The sequence below is a fragment of the Hippopotamus amphibius genome, chromosome 5 (genome assembly GCF_030028045.1).
Source record: "Hippopotamus amphibius kiboko isolate mHipAmp2 chromosome 5, mHipAmp2.hap2, whole genome shotgun sequence".
In the NCBI taxonomy this organism is placed as follows: domain Eukaryota; kingdom Metazoa; phylum Chordata; class Mammalia; order Artiodactyla; family Hippopotamidae; genus Hippopotamus; species Hippopotamus amphibius.
Window position 1 is genome coordinate 117,434,112 of NC_080190.1, and position 21,481 is coordinate 117,455,592.

At 39.4% G+C, this 21,481-nt stretch overlaps 1 protein-coding gene across 3 annotated transcripts in view; it reads left to right on the top strand.

Moving 5' to 3' along the window:
* The first annotated feature begins 2,584 nt into the window (after positions 1-2,584).
* ARFGEF1 (ADP ribosylation factor guanine nucleotide exchange factor 1) overlaps positions 2,585-21,481 on the top strand; it is a 126,729-nt gene continuing 107,832 nt past the window's right edge. For 2 of the 3 annotated variants that reach the window (XR_009053699.1, XM_057734706.1), the window contains exon 1: positions 2,594-2,853. Coding sequence is in view for 2 of the 3 variants with exons in the window: in XM_057734706.1 (XP_057590689.1) it covers positions 2,730-2,853 (124 nt within the window). In the remaining variant the exon portion in view is untranslated. Of the gene's footprint in view, positions 2,854-21,481 lie in introns of all 3 variants that reach the window. The other variant, XM_057734705.1, reaches the window with a different exon arrangement.

Consider the following 21,481-nt stretch of genomic DNA (forward strand, 5'->3'; position numbering starts at 1 on the left):
TCTGTATGACATGGTTCCCTCTTTATCCTTACTGGCACCACTTCCTCTTGATAACTTTCAGCCACACTGTCTTGTTTGGGTTCCTGAAACTTGCCAAGCTTCTCCCCTACCCCAAAAGACTGACTTAGACTAATTTCTACTCTTCCTTCAGGCCTCAGTTTAAATGTTACTTCTTCAGGGAGGCATCTCTGAATCCAAAATCTAAAGTAGATCTCATAGCACTTTAATCATACACTTATAATTATATATTCACTTGTGACTTACCTGTTTAATATCTTTTCCCCTACTATATACTGTAAGTTCCTAAGTCGGGTGTGATCCTGACTTAGCCCATTGTTTTTCATTCATCCAGGCTTCTGTTCAACAAGTTTATACCAAAGGCCTTCTCTATGCCAGTGACTATACTAGATGCTACACATATAGAAATGAATAGATAGATGAAGTCCTTGCTCCTATGAGGGAAACAGACAATCAATAAGCAAGTAAGCAGGCAAGATGATTAAAGATTGTGTAATGTGCTATATAGTATACTCTGGTTAAGCACTGTCTGTGTTTTTCATTAATGAATGCCAAGTGTATTGCTTAGGTTAAGACTAGTTGCTAAACATAACTCGAGTATACTTCGCCCATGTAAAGTCCAAAACAAATATTGGTTGGCTCTTCATCATGTGGTAATTCAGGGACCTAGGTTCCTTCTGCCATCTTCAGCATGTGGCCACAGAAGGGAAAGGGCATGGAAGACTGCTTGTGGAAGCTTTTTGTTTGTTTGCTTTGTGTTGTTTTGTTTTTAATGAGCTAAATCTGGATGGCTACACTTAACTGTAAGGGAGACAAGGGAACACACTGTACCTGTGTACCGAGGAAGAGGACTAAATAGATTCAGTGATCAGCTAGCACCTTCAACAGTAGCTGGCACAAAACTGGCATTACAAAGAAACAAAAATAAATCAGAAATGGAGCTTGTTCTCATTTTATAATCTATGAGTGTACACAGAAATCAATATTATGTCTGATCTAGTATACTGAACCTCTAACTTCCAGGAATCTAGAAATAGTCTTTAGAGTAAAATTAATGAATTTATAGATTGGTTTCTTAGGACAAGAAAGTTTAAAAAATTAAGCTACTGGTCCACTTTAATTCAGGATCACCTTCAAGGTTTCCATTTTTATTTCTCATGGCTTTTAGGCCGTCCCAAATCACAGCCTCTCCATTCCGGAGTATGGATGTTTGCATTAGGACAAATCCATCGTCAAGACAATCGAATGGATCGGAAGAGTGAGAGACATATTCTAACAATTTGGGATCCAGCATTGATAGAGGCATACAGCAGCTCTGAATCCGTAAAGATGTGAAACCTAGATCACCATGTAAATAAATTCTATGCATATATTTTAATGGTATTCTTTGTAATTTTCTGCTCTGAATGAAACACTGTAGAAATCTGAATTATTCTTTGGTATCAAAGTAGGCACACTGTCACGTGTCTGTGGTAATTTGTACTTAAAGCTTTTCCATTCTGAAACTGGTTTTCATGTTCCAGACCGAATCTTAGTATTAAAGACACAGAAACACAGAGCTCTAAGGGACCTTATCAATCAGAAGCATTCACCTGTTCCCTTAACTTTAGTCTCCATTCAGAAGAGATCGGAAATCTAGAGTTTACCGATTTATCCTACAGAGATGAAAAAGTGAAACAATCCTGAATTCTTGTCAAATCGGGTTTACTCTTCCCAAGAGAGAGTCCTGAGGCAGTCGTGGGGCACGATCCTGGAGAGCAGTTTCGTGCAGCTGGTAATTAAATTTAGAGTCGAGCCGGGCAGGTGGAAACAGTGCGGCTGAGCACGAGCCATGCGGGTGTTTCCGTGACCCCCGGAGCGGAAGGGGCTGCGCGCCCACCTAGGGGATCTCCAGAAAGTTGGCGAAGCGGACGCAGCGCAGCCGGGAGTCCCGTTCACTCGGCTGGAGCAGCGGCCCGGGGGTTCCTCGGTGCCAGAGCGCAGCCGCCGCGAGGAACCTGAGGCGCCCAGCGCGGCGCCGCAGGACGCCCGCCACGCCCCACGCCGCCCTGCAGGCGAACGCGGGAGGCGGCGAGGCCCCGCCGGGCCGCCGTAGCGCTGCGGCTCGAGCCGCTCCTCCCGCGCCGCCCTCCGCCCCCTGCCTCCCGGCGCCGCGGCAGCTCTGGGCAGCCAACGCCGCCGCCGCCGCCGCCGCTTCCTCCTCTGCAGCCGTTCGGCCGCTGCGTGACGCGTCGTTTCCTCCCAACATGGCGGCCGGGGCCGGTCGGCGGTGATGGAGGCCAGTCCGTGGCCACGGCGGGTGCTAATCCCCACAGTAGCCAGAGCAGCTCTGCTCTCGCCGGGCCTCTGAGCCGCCGCCTCGTCCCTCGGCTGACGGCCGCCGGGCTGGGCTCCCTCGCCGTCCCCGAGCCGGAGGGGCGAGTGAGGGGGGTGGCCGGGAAGCGACCCCCGAGCCGGGAGAAGCAGAGGTCCCACGGGCGCGGCCCTCCAGCGGCGACCCCTCGGGGGGCGGCGAAGACCTCCGCGCCCGTCGCCCTCACCGCAGCCGGCCCGGCTCGCCCGCCCCTTCCTGATCCTGCCGCTGCCCTCCACGCCTCCACTCCCCCACCTCCACCCCCTCTCCTTTCTCTCGGCTCTTCCTCCCCCTCCTCCCCCCCTCCAGCCGCTGGGAGCCGCGGGTCGGACGAGCCGCCGCCTCCTTCTCTGCGTCCATGTATGAGGGGAAGAAGACGAAGAACATGTTCCTGACCCGGGCCCTGGAGAAGATTTTGGCCGACAAGGAAGTGAAGAAGGCGCATCACTCCCAGCTGCGCAAAGCGTGCGAGGTGGCCTTAGGTGAGCAGGGAGGATACCGCGGGGGGTTGGGGGGGGGTGGGATGGGGGCGGCCGGCGCGGGAGGTGGGGTCTCCGGGGACTCGCCCTGGGCCGGCGCCGCTGACCTCGGGGAGCCCCGGCGACGCTCTGGGCTGCCTGGCTGGAGTTGACAGTAACTCGGCTGGATGTGGGGCAGCGGCAGGGTGGAGGAGGAAGGGCAGTTAGCTGGGCTCGGGGAACGCGGCAGGGCTGGGGGTCGCCTTGAGAATATGGGAAGATTTTGTTGGTGGACCGTGCGATGCGGCCAGGGTATCACCCTTTGTGATGAGGCAGAAGAGGAGCTGTTGTTTATTAGCTTGGAAAATTGAGGTGGAGCTGATTTGTCAAGGTTGGGTGTGGGAAAGGGTTCCGCATGGTAATTCCAATAACTTTTCGTTTGGCGTGGTAGTTTGGGAAGATAGGCTGAAGTTGTTCCCTTGTTGACAGTCTTGAGAAGGGGTTTGCAAAGAGGTGCAGCCTGTTCTGAGATCTCTCCGCCTCCGCCACAGGAAAAATAGAGAGTAATGTTGTATCCGACTGGGCTGACCTGGAAGAACAAGACCTGAGGTTAAGGGGTGGGGGTGGCGAAATAAAAGAGGGGAAGGAAAGGACCTTTTAGATAATAAGCTGGCTTTAGTGACAAGGAAGGAAGGGTTTGAAATGGGGAAAATGAAAAAGACAATGACACCTACCAGCCACATGTCTGGACTGTGGCAGCTGCTCTCAAGCTTGAATTGTGATTTATAGTTCAGACGGAAAAGCTCTAGTGTCATGAAGCCCATAGCAGGGTAAATCCAAACAATACCTACGGCGAGGAATTGTTAGAGGGGGACTACTGATGGATGTATTGCATCCATCAAGGATGAAGTCGTTTAAGGAGAGATCAGGACATTAAACACGAAGATGAATTCCTAATGCTTGCGCTTTATTTTATAGCACTGGAAATAGATTACATCAAATTGACGAGAAAGGAAGCTTGTTAAGTGGGCTTTCGAAAAAAGCATTCTTCAAGGGGAAAAAAATCCAGAATAACTTGGATGTATGCTAAAGTAAAGGGTCAAGACAGCTTAAAAGCAACTTTGCCTTTTAATTTTTAAAATAAGTAGAAGACTTTTTAACTTGCTGCAATAAGCTATACTGTTTTTTCCTTCTTTTTTGGATCCTGTAAAGTGACGTGAAAAATATTATCGAAGAAATTACATTAAATTCTTTTTGAATTTTATGTACAGTGAGTTTAAGTTTAGTTTTTTCACCCTTCATGGATCAAAAGTTCACCTTTTGTTATTTTTGTAGCTAGTGAAAGACTTTCAGGAGTGTGAGAGAATGTTGTACAGTAGTAAAATTGAATTTATATCTGGGTCCTAAAAGGAATAATTATTAACTTGGGGCAGGATGAGGGAAGGAGTTATTGTTGAAATTTTTAAAAGAATTGTTATGTGTAGATTTATAAATAACCTGCAGGTTAAAGAAGTTAAGAGTTCAAACAAAAGTTTTAGAGACCAGATTTTCTATATTAAAATACACTTATTAATATACTAATTACAGGTATTAGACTGAGGAAATGGAGTGGTGTGTGTGTGTGTATGTATGTATATATGTTTCTTTCCAAGATGCTAGTGTAAGTGTTTCTTCACTGAGAGCCGACTGGAAGGAGAATCTGGGATCCTGGCTTTAAATCACAGTTCTGTTACATTGCAGTATAGTCAAGTCCCTGGGCCTTAGTTTCCTTCTCTGTAAAATTAGGATGTTGAACTTAGTGATTGTAAGGTTACATCCCCTCTGATGTGCCATGAATGTGAACACACTGTTCTGGTAACTTGTGCATTGAGAGTATTCCTGCCCCTCTTGATTGGCATCTTTAGAGGCCTTATAGCTTGATCCTTGCTGTTTCTAGACATAGGGATACTTGGTAGTGTGTGCACCAGCTGTACCAAGATTGTTTATTTCAGATTTTGCCAGTCTTTACTTTTTTGGTCCTTCCGTATAGTTAGCAGAAGCTTATTACGAGGAATGTGACTTACCCAGGCAGGGACTAGGCACCAGAGTACTTTTTTTTTTAACTTGAGATGTATAGGGCTTTCCCCCCACATTTCAGTTACATTTAGTCTCCTACAAAAGCTCATTGAACAGTCTCAGGGTAGTTAACCCCTGATGACCTTTGTTTTTTCCCTTCTAGTCATATACCTATATCAGCACCCAAACGTGATTTCCTAGGGATAACCCACTTTATTTTGCAGAAAGTGTAATGTCTTGTAGTAGATGGTATCCCCAAATATATCCCGGGAAACTATTATAGACCTCCCTCTTCCTCTTCATTATGGAGACCTGGGCCAGGCCCACTTTGTTTTCTTAATAATCTGCATGGCTGTCAAGCTGGATGGGAAAGTAAAGTGGAATGGCCTGGTTGGGTCATCCCTGATCTGTAGGTTGTGAGTGGGTAGGAGTTGGCTGGTAGTGGTAGAGAGGCAGGTGTTGTTAAAACCCTTCTAAATGTATTTTGTAAGTGACCCTTCTAAATATAACTGCCTGCATTTATTCCCCATCCCCCCACCCCATTTTTATTGAGCACCTATCCTGTAGCTGAAGCGAGATAGATAGTAAACAAGAAAATATGTAGTATTTTTATATCCAGACTTTTAATCCTTCTGTGTGTGTGAGTTTTCAGACCACTGGTATTCAAAATTAATTCAGTTACCTTTAACAAAATGGCCTATTATAAATCAGTTATCTGTAAGTTATTCTCATGAAATTACAGTTCATATCATATTCTTAAGAAAACTGTGTTTTTTTTGTTAAAGTATAGCTTTTAGGAAATCTAGATTGGGGAGATTTTACATTATTAAAACAAAACCCAATCTCAAAAACACAACATAAAGGAACTTTTATTTTCACAAAAAGAAAAATAATAAAACCTTAAAAGCAGATTGTTGAAAACTTTTGTTGAATTATCTTACATTTCAGACTTTATTTTGAAGTAAAGAATGGTTAAAAAAAAGAAACAAACCCCTCACACTATATACTGTTATAATCAGTGTGAAGCCCACAGGCCCAGGAACAGCTCCAGGTTGCCCTCTCTTGGTACCTGCCCCACTAGAGCTCTCTGCAGCAACCACTGAACTCTGCAGAGTGAGGGCCTCTAGGCTGCCCTAGCTTAGCTTGATCCATGCTTGCTCTCTAGAATCCTGAATTAAAAATAGTCTGGCCATCTGCTGGCAGATGAGACAACAGCTGAGCTATTTTTAGTTTTAAAGAGTTTAGGATTGTTGAGGGATTGGGCTTGAAGGTAGCATTGTTTGTCTCACGGGGCGGGAGGGTACATTTGGGCCATATTTCAGTTCGGCCTCTTAAGTTTCAGCAGTTTCTTTCAGGTTAGGGCTGTGACCAGTTCAACTTTTGCCTCTAACATCAGATATCTATGAAGATATCCTGCACATGTTAGGATGAATGAGTTCAAGGTTGGAAGCTGGCACTGATGGACAATAGGAGTGAAAGCAGTGACCAGAAGGAGGTTTTAGAGGCAAGGAAGGCATGCAGAGGCAGTGATGAGGGTGGGTTCCCTGCAGAGATATGGGAGAACGATGGAGAAAAAGAGGAATTGTTAGGGAAGTAATTTTTGCATCAGACAGGATGTGAATTTGTGTTCCTCATGTTCTACAGTGATTCTACTGATTTATTTTTTATATGAGTTTGTTATCTATACTTATAGTCTCCTCCAGAAATGTAAATATAATATTTAGGCTAAAAATTTGCAGAACTTGCTTCCTTCTGCCCTTCCAGTCTCACCCTTGTTTTGGTTTAGTGGTGTTATAAAAAAAAAAAAAGTTGTATGGGTGGAGGAGAAATTGAGTGCTTTTATTGACCCCAGTTTTGTGCTACTTTTGCTGATTTTATTTTTGTCATTCTTGACCAATTTCCCACCCCCCAAAAAAAAGACTTAAATAATACCCTATTGACAATGAATTATTTTTTATAATTTAAATCCATTAGCAAGTTTCTTTTTAAAGCTTCCTTGATATGTAAAATAAAGGTGTTTTCAGTAAGTCAGGCTGCCAGAATTTTTGAGGTAGCCAGGAAAGAAGGGTGTAATGAATGAAATGACTGAAAGACTCTATTAGGTTTGAGTTGAAAAAAATAAGATTAGGTTACAGCTTATACTCTTTCCACTCTGGAGATTTATACTGCACATTACCGTAGTTAAGATTTTGAAGAGTCCTCTACTGAAGAGAAAAAGAAAAAAACCTGCTCAATTTTGCTTAACAAAGTTTTTCCTAAATTTATTTGATCCTTTTCAGTGTCTGTTAACACCCCTAGGAAACATTGTTCTTTGGAATTTACTTTGAGACACTGTTCAGGGAAAAGACCGGCAAAGCAGTTACAATAACTACTGTTGAAACCATTTTTGAGAAAGGTGGTGCTTTGGAAAGCAAGAGCACTGTTGACACTGTGGGAAGGAGAAAGTCTGAAATGAGGTGTAGTTGGACAGAGTGGTATCAAGATCAGAGAACTGTTTGCTTTCTAGCTCTTTCTTTCCCATCCCATCTGGCAACTGCTTGTCTCTCCTGACCGTGTTTAACTTATAGAGAAACTTCTGTTGGTAATTGTTTTTTCAAACCAGAATAAAAATGTGTTGTGAATGGGAAGTAACTTGGGGGGACTATTTGTCACAAAATGGTGGAGGGAATATCTGAAAAAGGAAAATACATGAACAAATTATTGTTGCCATTCAAAATGAGGTATATTCTTCATTCAGATACTTGAACTAATATGTGTCAGATACTGTTTCCGCACTGGGCAGGCAACAGTGAGCCAGATATGCTTTCATGGAACTTATTTTCTAGTGCATTGAAGCTGACAGTAAAAAACTAATATATTATATTGTCAGGTTGTTATTATCTGAAGAAATAGTTCAGAAAGGTAAAGGGAGAATGATCAGGAGTGCAACTTCAGGTAGGATTGTCAGAAAGGCCTTTCCATGATGTGACATTTCAGCAGAAAAGTCACAAAAGAGAGATTCAGCCTTTCAAAAACCTGGATGAGACAAATGGAACAGCAAGACAGGTGTGTGCTTGGTACCTTCCAGGATGAAAGGAAGCTTGTGTGGCTGGGGGACAGTGACAAGGAAGGGATAGGAGGAGAAGACATCTTTGGATTTTATTGCATCTGGAAGTCACTGGAGAGTTTTACAGGGTGTGACGAAGCAGATTTACATTTTAGAAGGCTCACTTTAGCGAGAGATGATGGTGATTTAGACTAGGCTGGTGGTGGTGGAGGGAATGAGAATTGGTTGCATTTGGAATATACTTTAAAGGAGTCGACAGGATTTGCTGATGGGTTGGTTGCATGATGACAATCATAGCCAGAGCTACAGGGTTGTTGGAGAAGGCATCCACCATGATGGGAAACACCAGGAGAGAAACAGCCTTTGGGAAAAAAGTTTATATAGTAAAACATTTTCATTTAACCCTTTATATGCATTTTAGAATGTTTTAATGATGGAATTTCCTGCTGCTGTTAATAGGGTATTTTCAGAGAAAAGGATGCAATTAAAATAAGACATAGTCTACTGAGACGGCCCAAAACAATTTCAAATTTGAGTTGTCAGGTTTTTTTTACCAGTGAGGTTTTTGCCTAAGTGCGAGACTTTAACATAGTTTCAATTACAGTAAACAATTGATCTGGTCCCTTTCTGGGATAGGATCTTTGCAGATGTTATTAATTAAGGATCTTGAGCTAAAATCATCTTGGATTTAAGGGTGAGTCCTAAATCCAATGAGTGGTGTGCTTATGTGTAGAGAAACGGACACAGACACACAAAGGAAGAAAGCCAGGTGAAAGTGGAGGCAGGCAGAGATTGGAGTTATGCTGCCATAAGCCAAGAAACGTCAGGTGTCAGCAGAAGCTAGGACAGGGCAAGAAAGGAGTCTTCCCTGGAGCCTTCAGTGGTGGTATGGCTCTAGCACCTTGAATCCAGACTTCTGGCCTCGAGAACTGTGAGAGAATGAATTTACAATGTTTTAAACCACCAAATTTGTGGTAGTTTGTTGAAGCAGCTCTAGGAAACTAATAATTACAGTTCCCTTTATCCTAACTTTTCAGACCCAGTTTGATTTATTTGAACTTCCATTTTTATAGTATAGCATCATATACTTGAACAGTGTGGGGGTGGGGCACCCACCCTCCAAGCAATTGAAAATCCGAGTATAGCTTTACAGCCCGCCCTCCATATCCATGCTTCCGCATCCTTGGGTTCAGCCAGCCTTGGATCATGTAGTACTGTAGTATTTATTAAAGAAAATCCGCATGTAAGTGGACCCCTGCAGTTCATACCCATGTGCAAGTGTCAACTATATATGTTTAAACAATCTAATACTGTCTTTGGCTGGTCTCTGTTCTGTAAATCTAGAAAGGAGTTATTCTGAGGCTTTAGTGTTCATGAGTCTTGAGAAACCTCTTTTAAAAAAGAGTCCTGGGCCAAGTATTTAAAAGGTGTGTGTTCCACTTTTGGTATTTTTGTCTTGCTTAGGTTTAGACTTAATATAACAACATTAGTCTGAGAGCCTATGTTATCTTCTCATTCAGGCAAGGTTGTGAAAAACAATTTTTTAAAGTTTTTCATATCACAGTATTACCTCTGGAATTATATTTAGAAAATTCCATGTGGGACAGTTAATTTTTCTCTCTTAACTTGAATCCAAAAAGGTATACAGTGAGAATTCACTAAGCTGTTTAATAACCCTCACCTTGCTAAGAAATTAAGTAGTAAAAATACAAGCAAAGTAGGTGTCATGAAAACCAAGCATTGTATTCAGAGGAGAGTGCTTGTGCCTTTACTCACTTTAGTTTTAATTACACATAAGTCCAATATATTTGGCATTTACTTTTTTTTGGTTTTAAATAAACAAATCCTTTTCTTCAAACCATTTTCAAAAGTAAAACGGGGGAAAAATCACCCATGACAATGGAGATAACCATTGTTACCTTTATAAAAAAACTTTATTGAAGTTATTTACAGTCTATAAAATATACCCATTTTAAATGTAATAATTTTTATGAAATTTCATTGAGTTGTGCAGCCATCACCATAATGCAGTTTTAGAACATTTCCATCACTCCAGTAAGAGCCCTAGTGCCCATTTACAGTTAATCCCTGTTGCTGTACCCAGCTCCAGGCATCCACTAGTCTACTTTCTGTGTCTTTATTTGGTTTTTCTGGACACTTCATATAACTGTAGGTCATACAAGTGTGGTCTTTTGTGTCTGACTTGTCTTCAGCATAATGTTTTTGAGGTTCATTCATGGTGTAACATGTATCAGTATTTCATTTTTATTGCTGAATAGTATTCCGTAATGTGGATGTGCCATGTTTTGTTCACAGGTGATGGGCATTTGGGTTGAATGAGCAGTGCTGCTGTGTGTAAGTCTTTGTGGGCCTAATTTTTTATTTCTTATGGTTGGATACCTAGGAGTGGAATTGCTGGGTTATGTGATAAATTTAACTTTTTAAGAAACTAAGTTGTTTTCCAAAGTGGCTGTACCATTTGGGTTTCTCATACATCCCTTGCCAGACAACATGTGTTATTGTCTGTGTTTTTTATTATAGCCATCCTAGTTAATATGAAGTGTTATTTCATTGAAACATTGTTAGCTTTTTGAGGCATTTTTTCCAGTGTTTATTCTGTACACATACACACAAATAGATATATTCTTACAAAAAATTGAGCTATTTAATTTCTGGGGCAATAGGAGGAAAAGAAATAATAACATTCATTGAATGTTCAGTGTATTCCAAGTTCTTTGCCAATTAAAGACTTAATTGGCTTTATCTCAGTTTGTTGTCAAAACAACTCTATGTGCTTAGGTGCTGTTATTCTCTGTATTTTGCATATGAAGAAACTGAGGTTTAAAGCTGTGTTTGGCACAGTTGGAATATGAGTGCCTTTTGGCTTAATGTGGCTGTCCTAAACTGCACCCTTAATCACAAAACTGTTTACAAGTAACAAATTACAAAACGGGAGAAGAGGGCATCCATAGAAAGAAGGGCACTGCTAAGAAAAGATAAAGGGCAAAATAAATAACAGAGAAACAGTCAACCAGCAGCAATATATGAAAATATTGCTTTGTACATTTCAGTGAATCTTGAGGGTGACTATGTACTGTGTGCTCATAGTGGCATCCCTGAGTCCATCATGCAAAAGATCATTTTATTGTATGTTTGCCTACAGAGTCAGGCAGATTGTTGTGTATTTTTCTCTGTCTTTCTAAGATTGTGAAAATTTTGAAGTAAGATTTTTATTTGAGCCATTTGGAAAATTCAGCTGTCCTGTGACTCCCAAGGATTCTGGATAGGCTAGCTTTTACTGTACCTGTACTCCTAACCCTTAAAATACTCTCAGTTGCTTTCTATCTTAATATTTATAGCATTTCAAATCATTTTAAGAATTGAAATAACCAAATCTTATTAAAATGTCATCTTATGGGAAATTACAAATAAGATTTTACCTAAAAATAACTGATTGTGTATCTCAGTGGCTTCTTTTATAAGTATATAAATGTAATTATTGTATAATTGTCATAATTTTTGGTTGTATATCTCATTATTTCATATGTGTTTTTCATGTGCTGTATCTTCCTATCTAGCATTTTAATAAGGTGTCATTTGTTTAAATTTTTTGAGTTTGGGAACATTTACATTTAAGTTTTGCTGCACAGATTTTTCTTTTATTTTTATTAATCCCTGCAAGATTCATTAAGTGTTTGTTATGTATGCAGAATTATTTAAACCTTAAGATGGAGCTCACTGAGTTAGGGTATGGTCATTTATGGTTCTCATTCTTTAGGCAGAATTGCCCTAAACATACCTGTGCTGGGTGCAACTTTATAGCGCAACATAAGGAAAATAAGATGGGGTATTCACTCTCTTTATTATTTTATTTATTTTGGCTGAGTTGGGTCTTTGTTGCTGTGCACGGGCTTTCTCTAGTTGTGGCGAGCAGGAGCTACTCTTCGTTGTGGTGTGAGGGCTTCAGTAGTTGTAGCATGAGGGCTCAGTAGTTGTGGCACACGGGCTTAGTTGCTCCACGGCATGTGGGATCTTCCTGGCCCCGGGATTGAACCCATGTCCCCTGCATTGGCAGGTGGATTCTTAACCACTGCGCCACCAGGGAGGCCCTCACTCTCTTTAAATTATTTGTTTTGATCTGTTTTTAATGTAACCATTCTTTTTCATTGTTCCTTTGCACTTTTTTTCCTGTAGGAAAAGTAGGAATCAAATACATAAAAACTACCCTTTATAGTTAGAATAGGTATACTTTTGTTTTCTATAAGTGTTATTAATTGACTTTTTTCATACTTTTTTTCTTTGAGATTTGTTAGGGTATAGTGAATTATATATTTAATAAGTTCATTTTCTCTCTTAGAACTGATAGGTGTTGAAAAGCAATTACTAAGTTAAAAAAGCTTTTTATCGCGTCTTGTTCCATCAGTTGTTTTGTTTAGTGCTTAGTGCTTTAACATTGTGTTGGATAGGATTGACAGTCCTCATCGCCCCTTATTTTTTTATAATGTTGCTTGATTCTTTCTTTTTTTTAATTAATTTATTTTTATTTATTGGCTGTGTTGGGTCTTCATTGCTGCATACGGGCTTTCTCTAGTTGCTGAGAGCGGGGGCTGCTTTTCATTGTGGTGTGTGGGCTCCTCATTGTAGTGGCTTCTCTTGTTGCGGAGCACAGGCTCTAGGTGCGTGGGCTTCAGTAGTTGTGGCTCACGGGCTCTAGAGCACAGGCTCAATAGTTGTGTGCACAGACTCAAAAGTTGTGGTGCACGGGCTTAGTTGGTCTGTGTCATGTAGAATCTTCCTAGAGCAGGGCTCAAACACATGTCCCCTGCGTTGGCAGGTGGATTCTTAACCACTGCGCCACCTAGGAAGTCCTGTTGCTTGATTCTTTTTCCAAATAATTTTAGGATTTTCTTTTTTCTTTTTTTTTTTTCTCTTCCTGTGACTTCTGCACTTGAGGATATTCTTTTATATTTTCTAATGCTTTCTTTTATATTCTCTTAGCAACTTATTAGCATCATACTTAATCAGCATTTCTTACCTTTTATTCTTATATATGAGATACAAAGTTATAGTTGGGAATAAATTGATCTTTTTTTTCATCAGTTTTGTTGGGTTAATTCTTACATGATGGTTGAGAATGCTTTTAATGCATTGGTAAGCTAAAGCTTATGTGTAATTTCTAATGTGCTTGTATCTTTAGAAATGAAAATGGAATACATGCATCTTCTAGTAGTAGTGAAGAATAGAAATAAGGTGTAGTATGTTTGATACCAGTTAGATAACAGTTAATTGTTAATAATTAAGCTTTTAAAGTATATACCAGTTCCCAAATGGGTATTTTATAATGATTAGAGAACAGAATTTTTTTTTTGTTTTGTTTTTGTTTTTTATTTATTTATTAGCTGCATTGGGTCTTCATTGCTGCCCAAGGGCTTTCTCTAGTTGTGAGTGGGGGGCTACTCTTCGTTGCAGTGTGCGGGCTCCTCATTGCAGTGGCCTCTCTTGTTGCAGAGCATGGGCTCTAGGCACGTGGGCTTCAGTAGTTGCAGCACATGGGCTCAATAGTTGTGGCTCACAGGCTTAGTTGCTCCACGGCATGTGGGATCTTCCCGGCCCAGGGATGGAACCCGTGTCCCCTGCATTGGCAGGTGGATTCTTAACCACTGCACCACCAGGGAAGTCCCTCATTGTACTTCAAAAAAAAAAATTATTGGTGTATAGTGTATAGTACAATGTTGTGTTGGTTTCTGCTGTACAGCAAAGTAAATCAGTTATACGTATACATATGTCCATTCTTTTTTAGATTCTTTTCCCATATAAGTCATTACAAAGTATTGAATAGAGTTCCCTGTGCTGTACAGTATGTCCTTATTATCTATTTTATATATAGTAGTGTGTATATGTCAGTCCCAGTCTCGCAATTTATCCCCCCCCCTTGGTAATCATAAGCTTGTTTTCTACATCTTTGACTCTATTTCTGTCTTGTAAATTAGTTCATCTGTACCATTTTTTTAGATTCTGCATAAAAGTAATATCATATGATATTTGTCTTTCTCTTTCTGACGTACTTCACTCAGTATGACAATCTCTAGGTCCATCCATGTTGCTGCAAATGGCATCATTTTGTTCTTTTTTATGGCTGAGTAACATTCCATTGCATATATGTAGCACAACTTCTTTATTCATCTGTTGATGGACATTTAGTTGCTTGCATGTCCTGACTATTGTAAATAGTGCTGCATTGAACATTGAGATGCATGTATCTTCTCAAATTATGGTTGTTTTTCCCTATATATGCTCAGGAGTGGGATTGCTGGGTGACATGGTAGCTCTATTTTTAGTTTCTTAAGGAACCTCCATACTGTTCTCCGTAGTGGCTGTACAAATTTACATTCCCATCAACTAAGTAGGAGGGTTCCCTTTTCCCCACACCCTCTCCAGCATTTATTGTTTGTAGAATATTTGATGATGGTCATTCTGACCAGTGTGAGCTGATAACCTCATTATTGTTTTGATTTGCATTTCTAATAATTAGTGATGTTGAGCATCTATTCATATGCTTTTTGGCGTCTGTCTGTCTTCTTTGGAGAAATGCATATTTAGATTTTCTGCCCAGTTTTTGATCGGGTTGTTTGGGGGTTTTTGTTGTTGTTATTGTTGTTTTGATGTGAAGCTGCATGAGCTTTTTGCTCATGAAGATTAGTATTTTGGAGATTATCTGCTTGTTGGTCACTTGGTTTGCAAATATTTTCTCCCATTCTGTGGGTTGACTTTTTGTTTTGTTTATGATTTCTTTTGCTGTGCAAAAGCTTTTAAGTTTAAGTAGGTCCCATTTGTTTATTTTTGTTTTTATTTTCATTATTCTAGGAGGTGGATCAAAAAAAGATCTTGCTGAGATTTATGTCAGAGAGTGTTCTGCCTATGTTTTCCTCTTAAAAGTTTTATAGTACCCAGCTTTACATTTAGGTCTTTAGTCCATTTTGAGTTTACTTTTTTGTATGGTGCTTAGGGAGTATCCAAATTTCATTCTTTTACATGTAACAGTCCAGTTTTCCCAGCACCACTTATTGAAGAGAATGTCTTTTCTCCATCGCATATTTTTGCCTCCTTTGTCATAGATTAGGTGACCATAGGTGTGTGGGTTTATCTTTGGACTCTCCTATTCAATTGATCTATATTTTTGTTTTTGTGCCCGTACCCTACTGTTTTGATCACTGTAGCTTTGTAGTGTAGTCTGAAGTCAGGGAACCTGATTCCTCCAGCTCCGATTTTCTTTCTCAGTATTGCTTTGGCTATTTGGGGTCTTTTGAGTTTCCATACAAACTGTAAAATTTTTTTGTTGTAATTCTGTGAAAAATGCCATTGGTAATATGATAGGGATTGCATTGAATCTGTAGATTGCCTTGGGTAGTATAGACATTTTGACAATGTCAGTTCTTCCAATCTAAGAACATGGTGTATCTCTCCATCGGTTTGTGTCATCTTTAATTTCTTTCATCAGTATCTTATAGCTTTCTGAGTACAAGTCATTTACCTCCTTAGGCAGGTTTATTCCTAGGTGTTTTATTCTCTTTGATTCGATGGTAAATGGGATTGTTTCCTTAATTTCTCTTTCAGATCTTTCGTTGTTAGTGTATAGAAATGCAAGAGGTTTCTGTGTGTTAATTTTGTATCCTGCAACTTTACCAAGTTCATTGATGAGCTCTAGTAGTTTTCTGGTAGCATCTTTAAGATATTCTATGTATAGTATCGTTATCTGCAAACAGTGACAGTTTTACTTCTTTTCCAATTTGGATTCCTTTTATTTCTCTTTCTTTTCTGATTGCCATGGCTAGGACTTCCAAAACCATATTGAATGAAAGTGGTGAGAGTGGACATCCTTGTCTTGTTCCTGATCTTAGAGGAAATGCTTTTAGTTTTTCACTGTTTAGAATGATGTTTGCTGTGGGTTTGTCATATATGTTGAGATAGGTTCCCTCTATGTCCACTTGCTGGAGAGTTTTTTATCATAAATGGGTGTTGAATTTTGTCAGAAGCTTTTTCTGCATCTATTGAGATGATCATATGATTTATATTCTTTAGTTTGTTAATGTAGTGTATCACATTGACTGATTTGCATATGTTGAAGAATCTTTGCATCCCTGGGATAAATCCCACTTGATCCTGGTATATGATCCTTTTAATGTGTTGTTGGATTCTACTTGCTAGTATTGTGTTGAGGATTTTTGCATCTGTGTTCATCACTGATGTGGTCTGTAATTTTCCTCTTTGTAATATCTTTGTCTGGTTTTTGATATCAGGGTGATGGTGGCCTCATAGAATGTGCTTGGGAGTGTTCCTTCCTCTGCAGTTTTTTGGAAGAGTTTCAGAAGGATAGGGGTTAACTCTTCTAAATGTTTGATAGAGTTCACCTGTGAAGCTATCTGATCCTGGATGTCTGTCTGTTGAAAGATTTTTAATCACAGTTTCAGTTTCATTACTTGTGACTGGTCTGTTCATATTTTCTATTTCTTCCTGGTTCAGTCTTAGAAGGTTATACTTTTCTAAGAATTTGTCCATTTCTTCCAGGTTGTCCATTTTATTGGCCTTTGGTTGCTTGTAGTAGTCTCTTATGATCATTTTTATTTCTGCAGTGTTAGTTGTAACTTCTTTTTCGTCTTTTTTTTAAATAAGCTTATGTATGTATGTATGTATTGACTGCGCTGGGTCTTTGTTGCTGCACGCAGGGCTTTCTTTGGTAGCGGTGAGCAGGGGCTACTCTTTGTTGCAGTGCACAGGCTTCTCATTGCGGTGGCTTTTGTTGTGGAGCACAGGCTCTGGGCACTCAGGCTTCAGTAGTTGTGGCACATGGGCTTAATAGTTGTGGCTTGCGGGCTCTAGAGCGCGGGCTCAGTAGCTGTGGTGCAGGGGCTTAGTTGCTCCACAGCATGTGGGATCTTCCTGGCCCAGGAGTTGGACCCATTGGCAGCTGGATTCTTAACCACTGCAACACCAGGGAAGTCCCTCCTTTTTCATTTCTAATATTATTTGTTTGCATACTCTCCCTCTTTTTCTTGATGAGTTTGGCTAAAGGTTTATGAATTTTATCTTCTCAAAGAACCATCTTTAAGTTTTATTGATCTTTGCTATTGTTTTCTTCATTTCTATTTATTTTTGCTCTGATCTTTATGATTTCTTTCCTTCTACTGACTGGATTTTCTTTGTTCTTTCTCTAGTTGCTTTAGGTGTAAGGTTAGATCGTTTATTTAAAATTTTTCTTGTTTCTTGAGGTGAGATTGAATTGCTATAAACGTCCCTCTTAGCACTGCTTTTGCTGTCTCCCATAGGTTTTGGATTGTTTGGTTTTTGTTGTCATTTGCCTCTAGGTATTTTTTGATTTTAATTTCTTCAGTGATCCATTGGTTGTTTAGTAACATTGTTTAGCCTCCATGTGTTTCTGTTTTTTACTGTTTTTTTTCCCCTGTAATGGATTTCTAATCTCATAGTATTGTGGTTGGGAAAGATGCTTGATATGATTTCAGTTTTCTTAAATTTACCATGGTTTGATTTGTGACCCAAGATGTAATCTATCCTGGAGAATGCTCTATGTGAACTTGAGAGGAAAGTGAGAAGAAAGAAAGCTACTTTCAGATGGAATGTCCTATAAATATCAGTTAAGTCTGTTTGGTCTAATGTGTCATTTAAGGCTTTTGTTTCCTTATTCATTTTCTGTCTGGATGATCTGTTCATTGGTTTAAGTGTGGTGTTAAAGTCCACAACTATTACTGTGTTACTGTCAACTTCCCATTTTATGGCTGTTAGCATTTGCCTTATGTATTGAGGTGCTCTTATGTTGAGTGCATATATTATATTTACAGTTGTTAATACCTTTTTCTTGAATTGAACTCTTAATCATTATATAGTGTCCTTCCTTTCCTCTTGTAACAGTCTTTATTTTAAAGTCTATTTTGTCTGATATGAGCGTTGCTACTGCAGCTTTCCTTTGATTTCCATTTGTATGGAATATCTTTTTCCATCCTCACTGTATCTGTATGTGTCTCTACATCTGAAGTGGGTCTCTTGTAGACAGCATATATACAGGTCTTGTTTTTGTCCATTCAGCCAGTCTATGTCTTTTGGTTGGAGCATTTAATCCATTTACATTTAAGGTAATTATTGATATGTATGTTCCTATTGCCATTTTCTTAATTGTTTTGAGTTTCTTTTTTATAAGACTTTTATTTTCCCTTCTCTTTTGTTCTCTTCTCTAGTGGTTTGATGACCATTTTTAGTGTTGTGTTTGGGTTGCTTTTGTGTGTGTGTATCTATTGTAGTTTTTTGGTTTGCATTTCCCATGAAGTTTTGATATAGGGGTCCCTCTCTCGATAGATAGATAGATACATGCATACAACTTGTCTTAAGTTACTGGTCTCTAAATTTCAAATGTGATTCCCATTTCCTGCATTTGTACTCTCCTCTGTTCACAGTTGCTATTTTTGATATCATATTTGTGTGTGGATGATTTCCTACTTAATACTGTATGTTTGCCTTTACTGGTGAGCTTTCCCATTTGTGATTTTGTTGTTTCTAGTTGTAGCCTCTTCCCCTTCCCCCCCACCTAGAGAAGTTCCTTTAGCATTTGTTTCAAAGGTGGTTTGTTGGTACTGAATTCTCTTAGCTTTTGCCTGTCTGTAAAGCTTTTGATCCCTCCATTGACTCTGAATGAAAGTCTTGCTGTGTAGAGTATTCTTGATTGTAGGTTTTTCCCTTTCATCTCTTTAAATGTATCCTGCCACTCCTTTCTGGCTTGCAGAATTTCTGCTGAAATATCAGCTGATGACCTTATGGGGATTCCCTTGTATGTTATTTGTTGTCATTGTGCTCTTTATAATTGCTAAACGTGGAAAGTAACTCAAGTTGTCAACTATATGGGATTGGTTACATAAATAATGGTACATCCATACAAAAGTATTGAGAGACATATTTCATTGTCTTGTAGTAGAACTACAATAAAAATATTTAAGGTTGTTAGAAGTGTATGTCATTGAAGCATCTAAAGAACTTTTCTATAATGCAGAAATATCTATTTATTTTTTTCCCCATGCCTGAGGTACTTAAATGTAAAGTAAGAGAGGGGGGAAAAAACCCACAAAGATAAATAGTGGGCTTCATATTGGAGTAGAAAATAAAACCAAGAAAGATGGCTCCTGACATCTGATAGATGACTGAATGATAGTCATATTTATTTATCAGTAAGTCATCTAATTGAACACAGGACAATTTCAAATGTGTCTTTGGTATTGCTTAGAGTATACCTAATTATCAATTAGAAATTGATTGTACTCCAGGCTTCATCACTCATTAGGTTGTGATAACAGGAAAGACATTGTTTTGTTTTCAAGGTGAACAGTCTTGTCCTGTTTTGAGTCCTAAAGATGGGGAGAGAATAATTGTTCTCAACTAGACTTTTGACTAGGAAATACTTGTAATTTATGCCTGTGGTAGTCTATCTAAATAGTAATTTAAGAGTCTTCTTAAAATAAGTTTTATTTATTTGTTTGTTTATTGACTGTATTGGATCTTTGTTGCTGCCTGTGGGCTTTCTCTAGTTGAAGCCAGCAGGGGCTACTCTTCTTTGTGGTGTGTGGGTTTCTCATTGCTGTGGCTTCTCTTGTTGCAGAGCATGGGCTCTAGGTGCATGGGCTTTAGCAGTTGTGGCACATGGTCTCAATAGTTGTGCTTTGTGGGCTCTAGAGCACAGGCTCAGTAGCTGTGGCACATGGGCTTAGTTGCTCCTTGGCGTAATTAAAAAGTCTTTTTGAGATAACCTTGTTGGTTGCTGTATCTTCCAAAACACAAAGGAAGCCTTAGTTTTCAACTAAAATGAACTCAAGTTGAAGAAAGTATATAGGTTTCAGAAGATCTCATTTCCATGTGTGTATCCATTGTGGCCTTCTCAGCACATTTAGAAAGGGTATGAGAAATTGATTCAAGAGTACAGGATTTCTTGCCCTCTTTAGAAAGACCAATAGTGTTAGTTGGCATAGACTTAGTCTTGCAAATTCTTGGGTCTACACCCTTGTTAGAGTTGGATACCAAGTTCTTTTTAGTTATAGAGAACCTGCCATTTATCAAGTATTTTCTTTCATATTTTGTTTGAGTTACAGGATAATACTGTGAGATGTAAATGTTATTATTAACATATTTAATATTGATAAGTGCTTGCCTGCAGTTAGTAAGCCAAAATTTTAGCCCATTATTACTTGATTACAACTTGGTTAGTCTTTAGTAGATGAATTGTCTTCCTTCCCTTCCTTGCCCATGGGGACATTTTTTCTTAAAAGTCTTCTCTTGTTATACCAATTGAATATTTATTTGCATTTATAATTGCCTCTTTTAAAATGCAGATAATCTTTAGGAATATTAAACATATTAGTTATTCATATGTTGGTGCTGTCCTTAGATTTCTGGAGAATGCTTTCTTGCCTTCAGCATCTGCGTTTTGGCCCACTGAAGGAATGAGATGTTTGACTGAATAATGGGAGAAAGTGGATTAATGTTGGAACATAGGACATTATAGTCAAACAGGACCGGGACAGGCCTGAAAAAAGCTCTCCTTTACATAACCTAAGGATGGCATTAGGTTGTGTGTAAGAAAGAATAGATAGAAAGGTACAGAATGGTGAGGTGAGAATATATTAAAAACAAGCTTCTTTACTTTGCATGTAAAGCACTCTTCATATTCTGTTGCCGATAGCTTGTTTTCTGTATTTGCCCATTAACTAGCTATTTTCTGTTAAAAAGTCAAATTAATAGATTTTGTCTTTGTGGCTATTTTGTATATTAAATTTTGTTGTTGACTCTGATTTTGTCACACGATTAAAAGCCAATAGAAAGCCTTTTTCGCTTTCATTAACAAACATTTATTTAATACCTTCCATGTGTATTTAGATACTGTGGATGCTAGAGATTATTCATATATTGTCCCTGCCGTCAAGGAGCTTGTAGTCTTCTTAGGGAAGTAGATTGCAATAAATAGATTTTTGCAAGTGATTAGTAGGTGCTGTTGTAGATATATATGAAATTGATAGAAACCCAAAGAAAGAATTGATCAGTTCTTTTCAGGAATAGTGGCTGGGTGGGGACATGGATCCAGGTACAGCTTTATGAAGGAATCACCTTAGACCTCAGGCTTGGAAGATCACTAGATGACTGTGCTGTAGAAGAACATTGTAGATAGAATGAGTTGCTTGGGCACAGATGTAGGAGATAGTATGGCTACACTTTGAGAATTGCAGAAGGTTCATTGACTGAAAGTTATAGTTTGATAGAGTGAATGAGGAGATAAATAAGTCTGAGGAAGACAGCAGGAGCTAGATCGTTGAAGACCTTTTATGCCATCCTAAGGAATTTAGACTTTCTCTTAGAGACAGTTGGATGCCAGGCAAAGGAGTGAAATGATGATGCTGCATTTCAGAAAGATCCTTGTTGGCATTGTGAAAAATAGATTACTGGGATTCAGAACTTTAGGCAGTGAGACCGTTGTATCAATATTAATAAACTGTTGCCATAGCC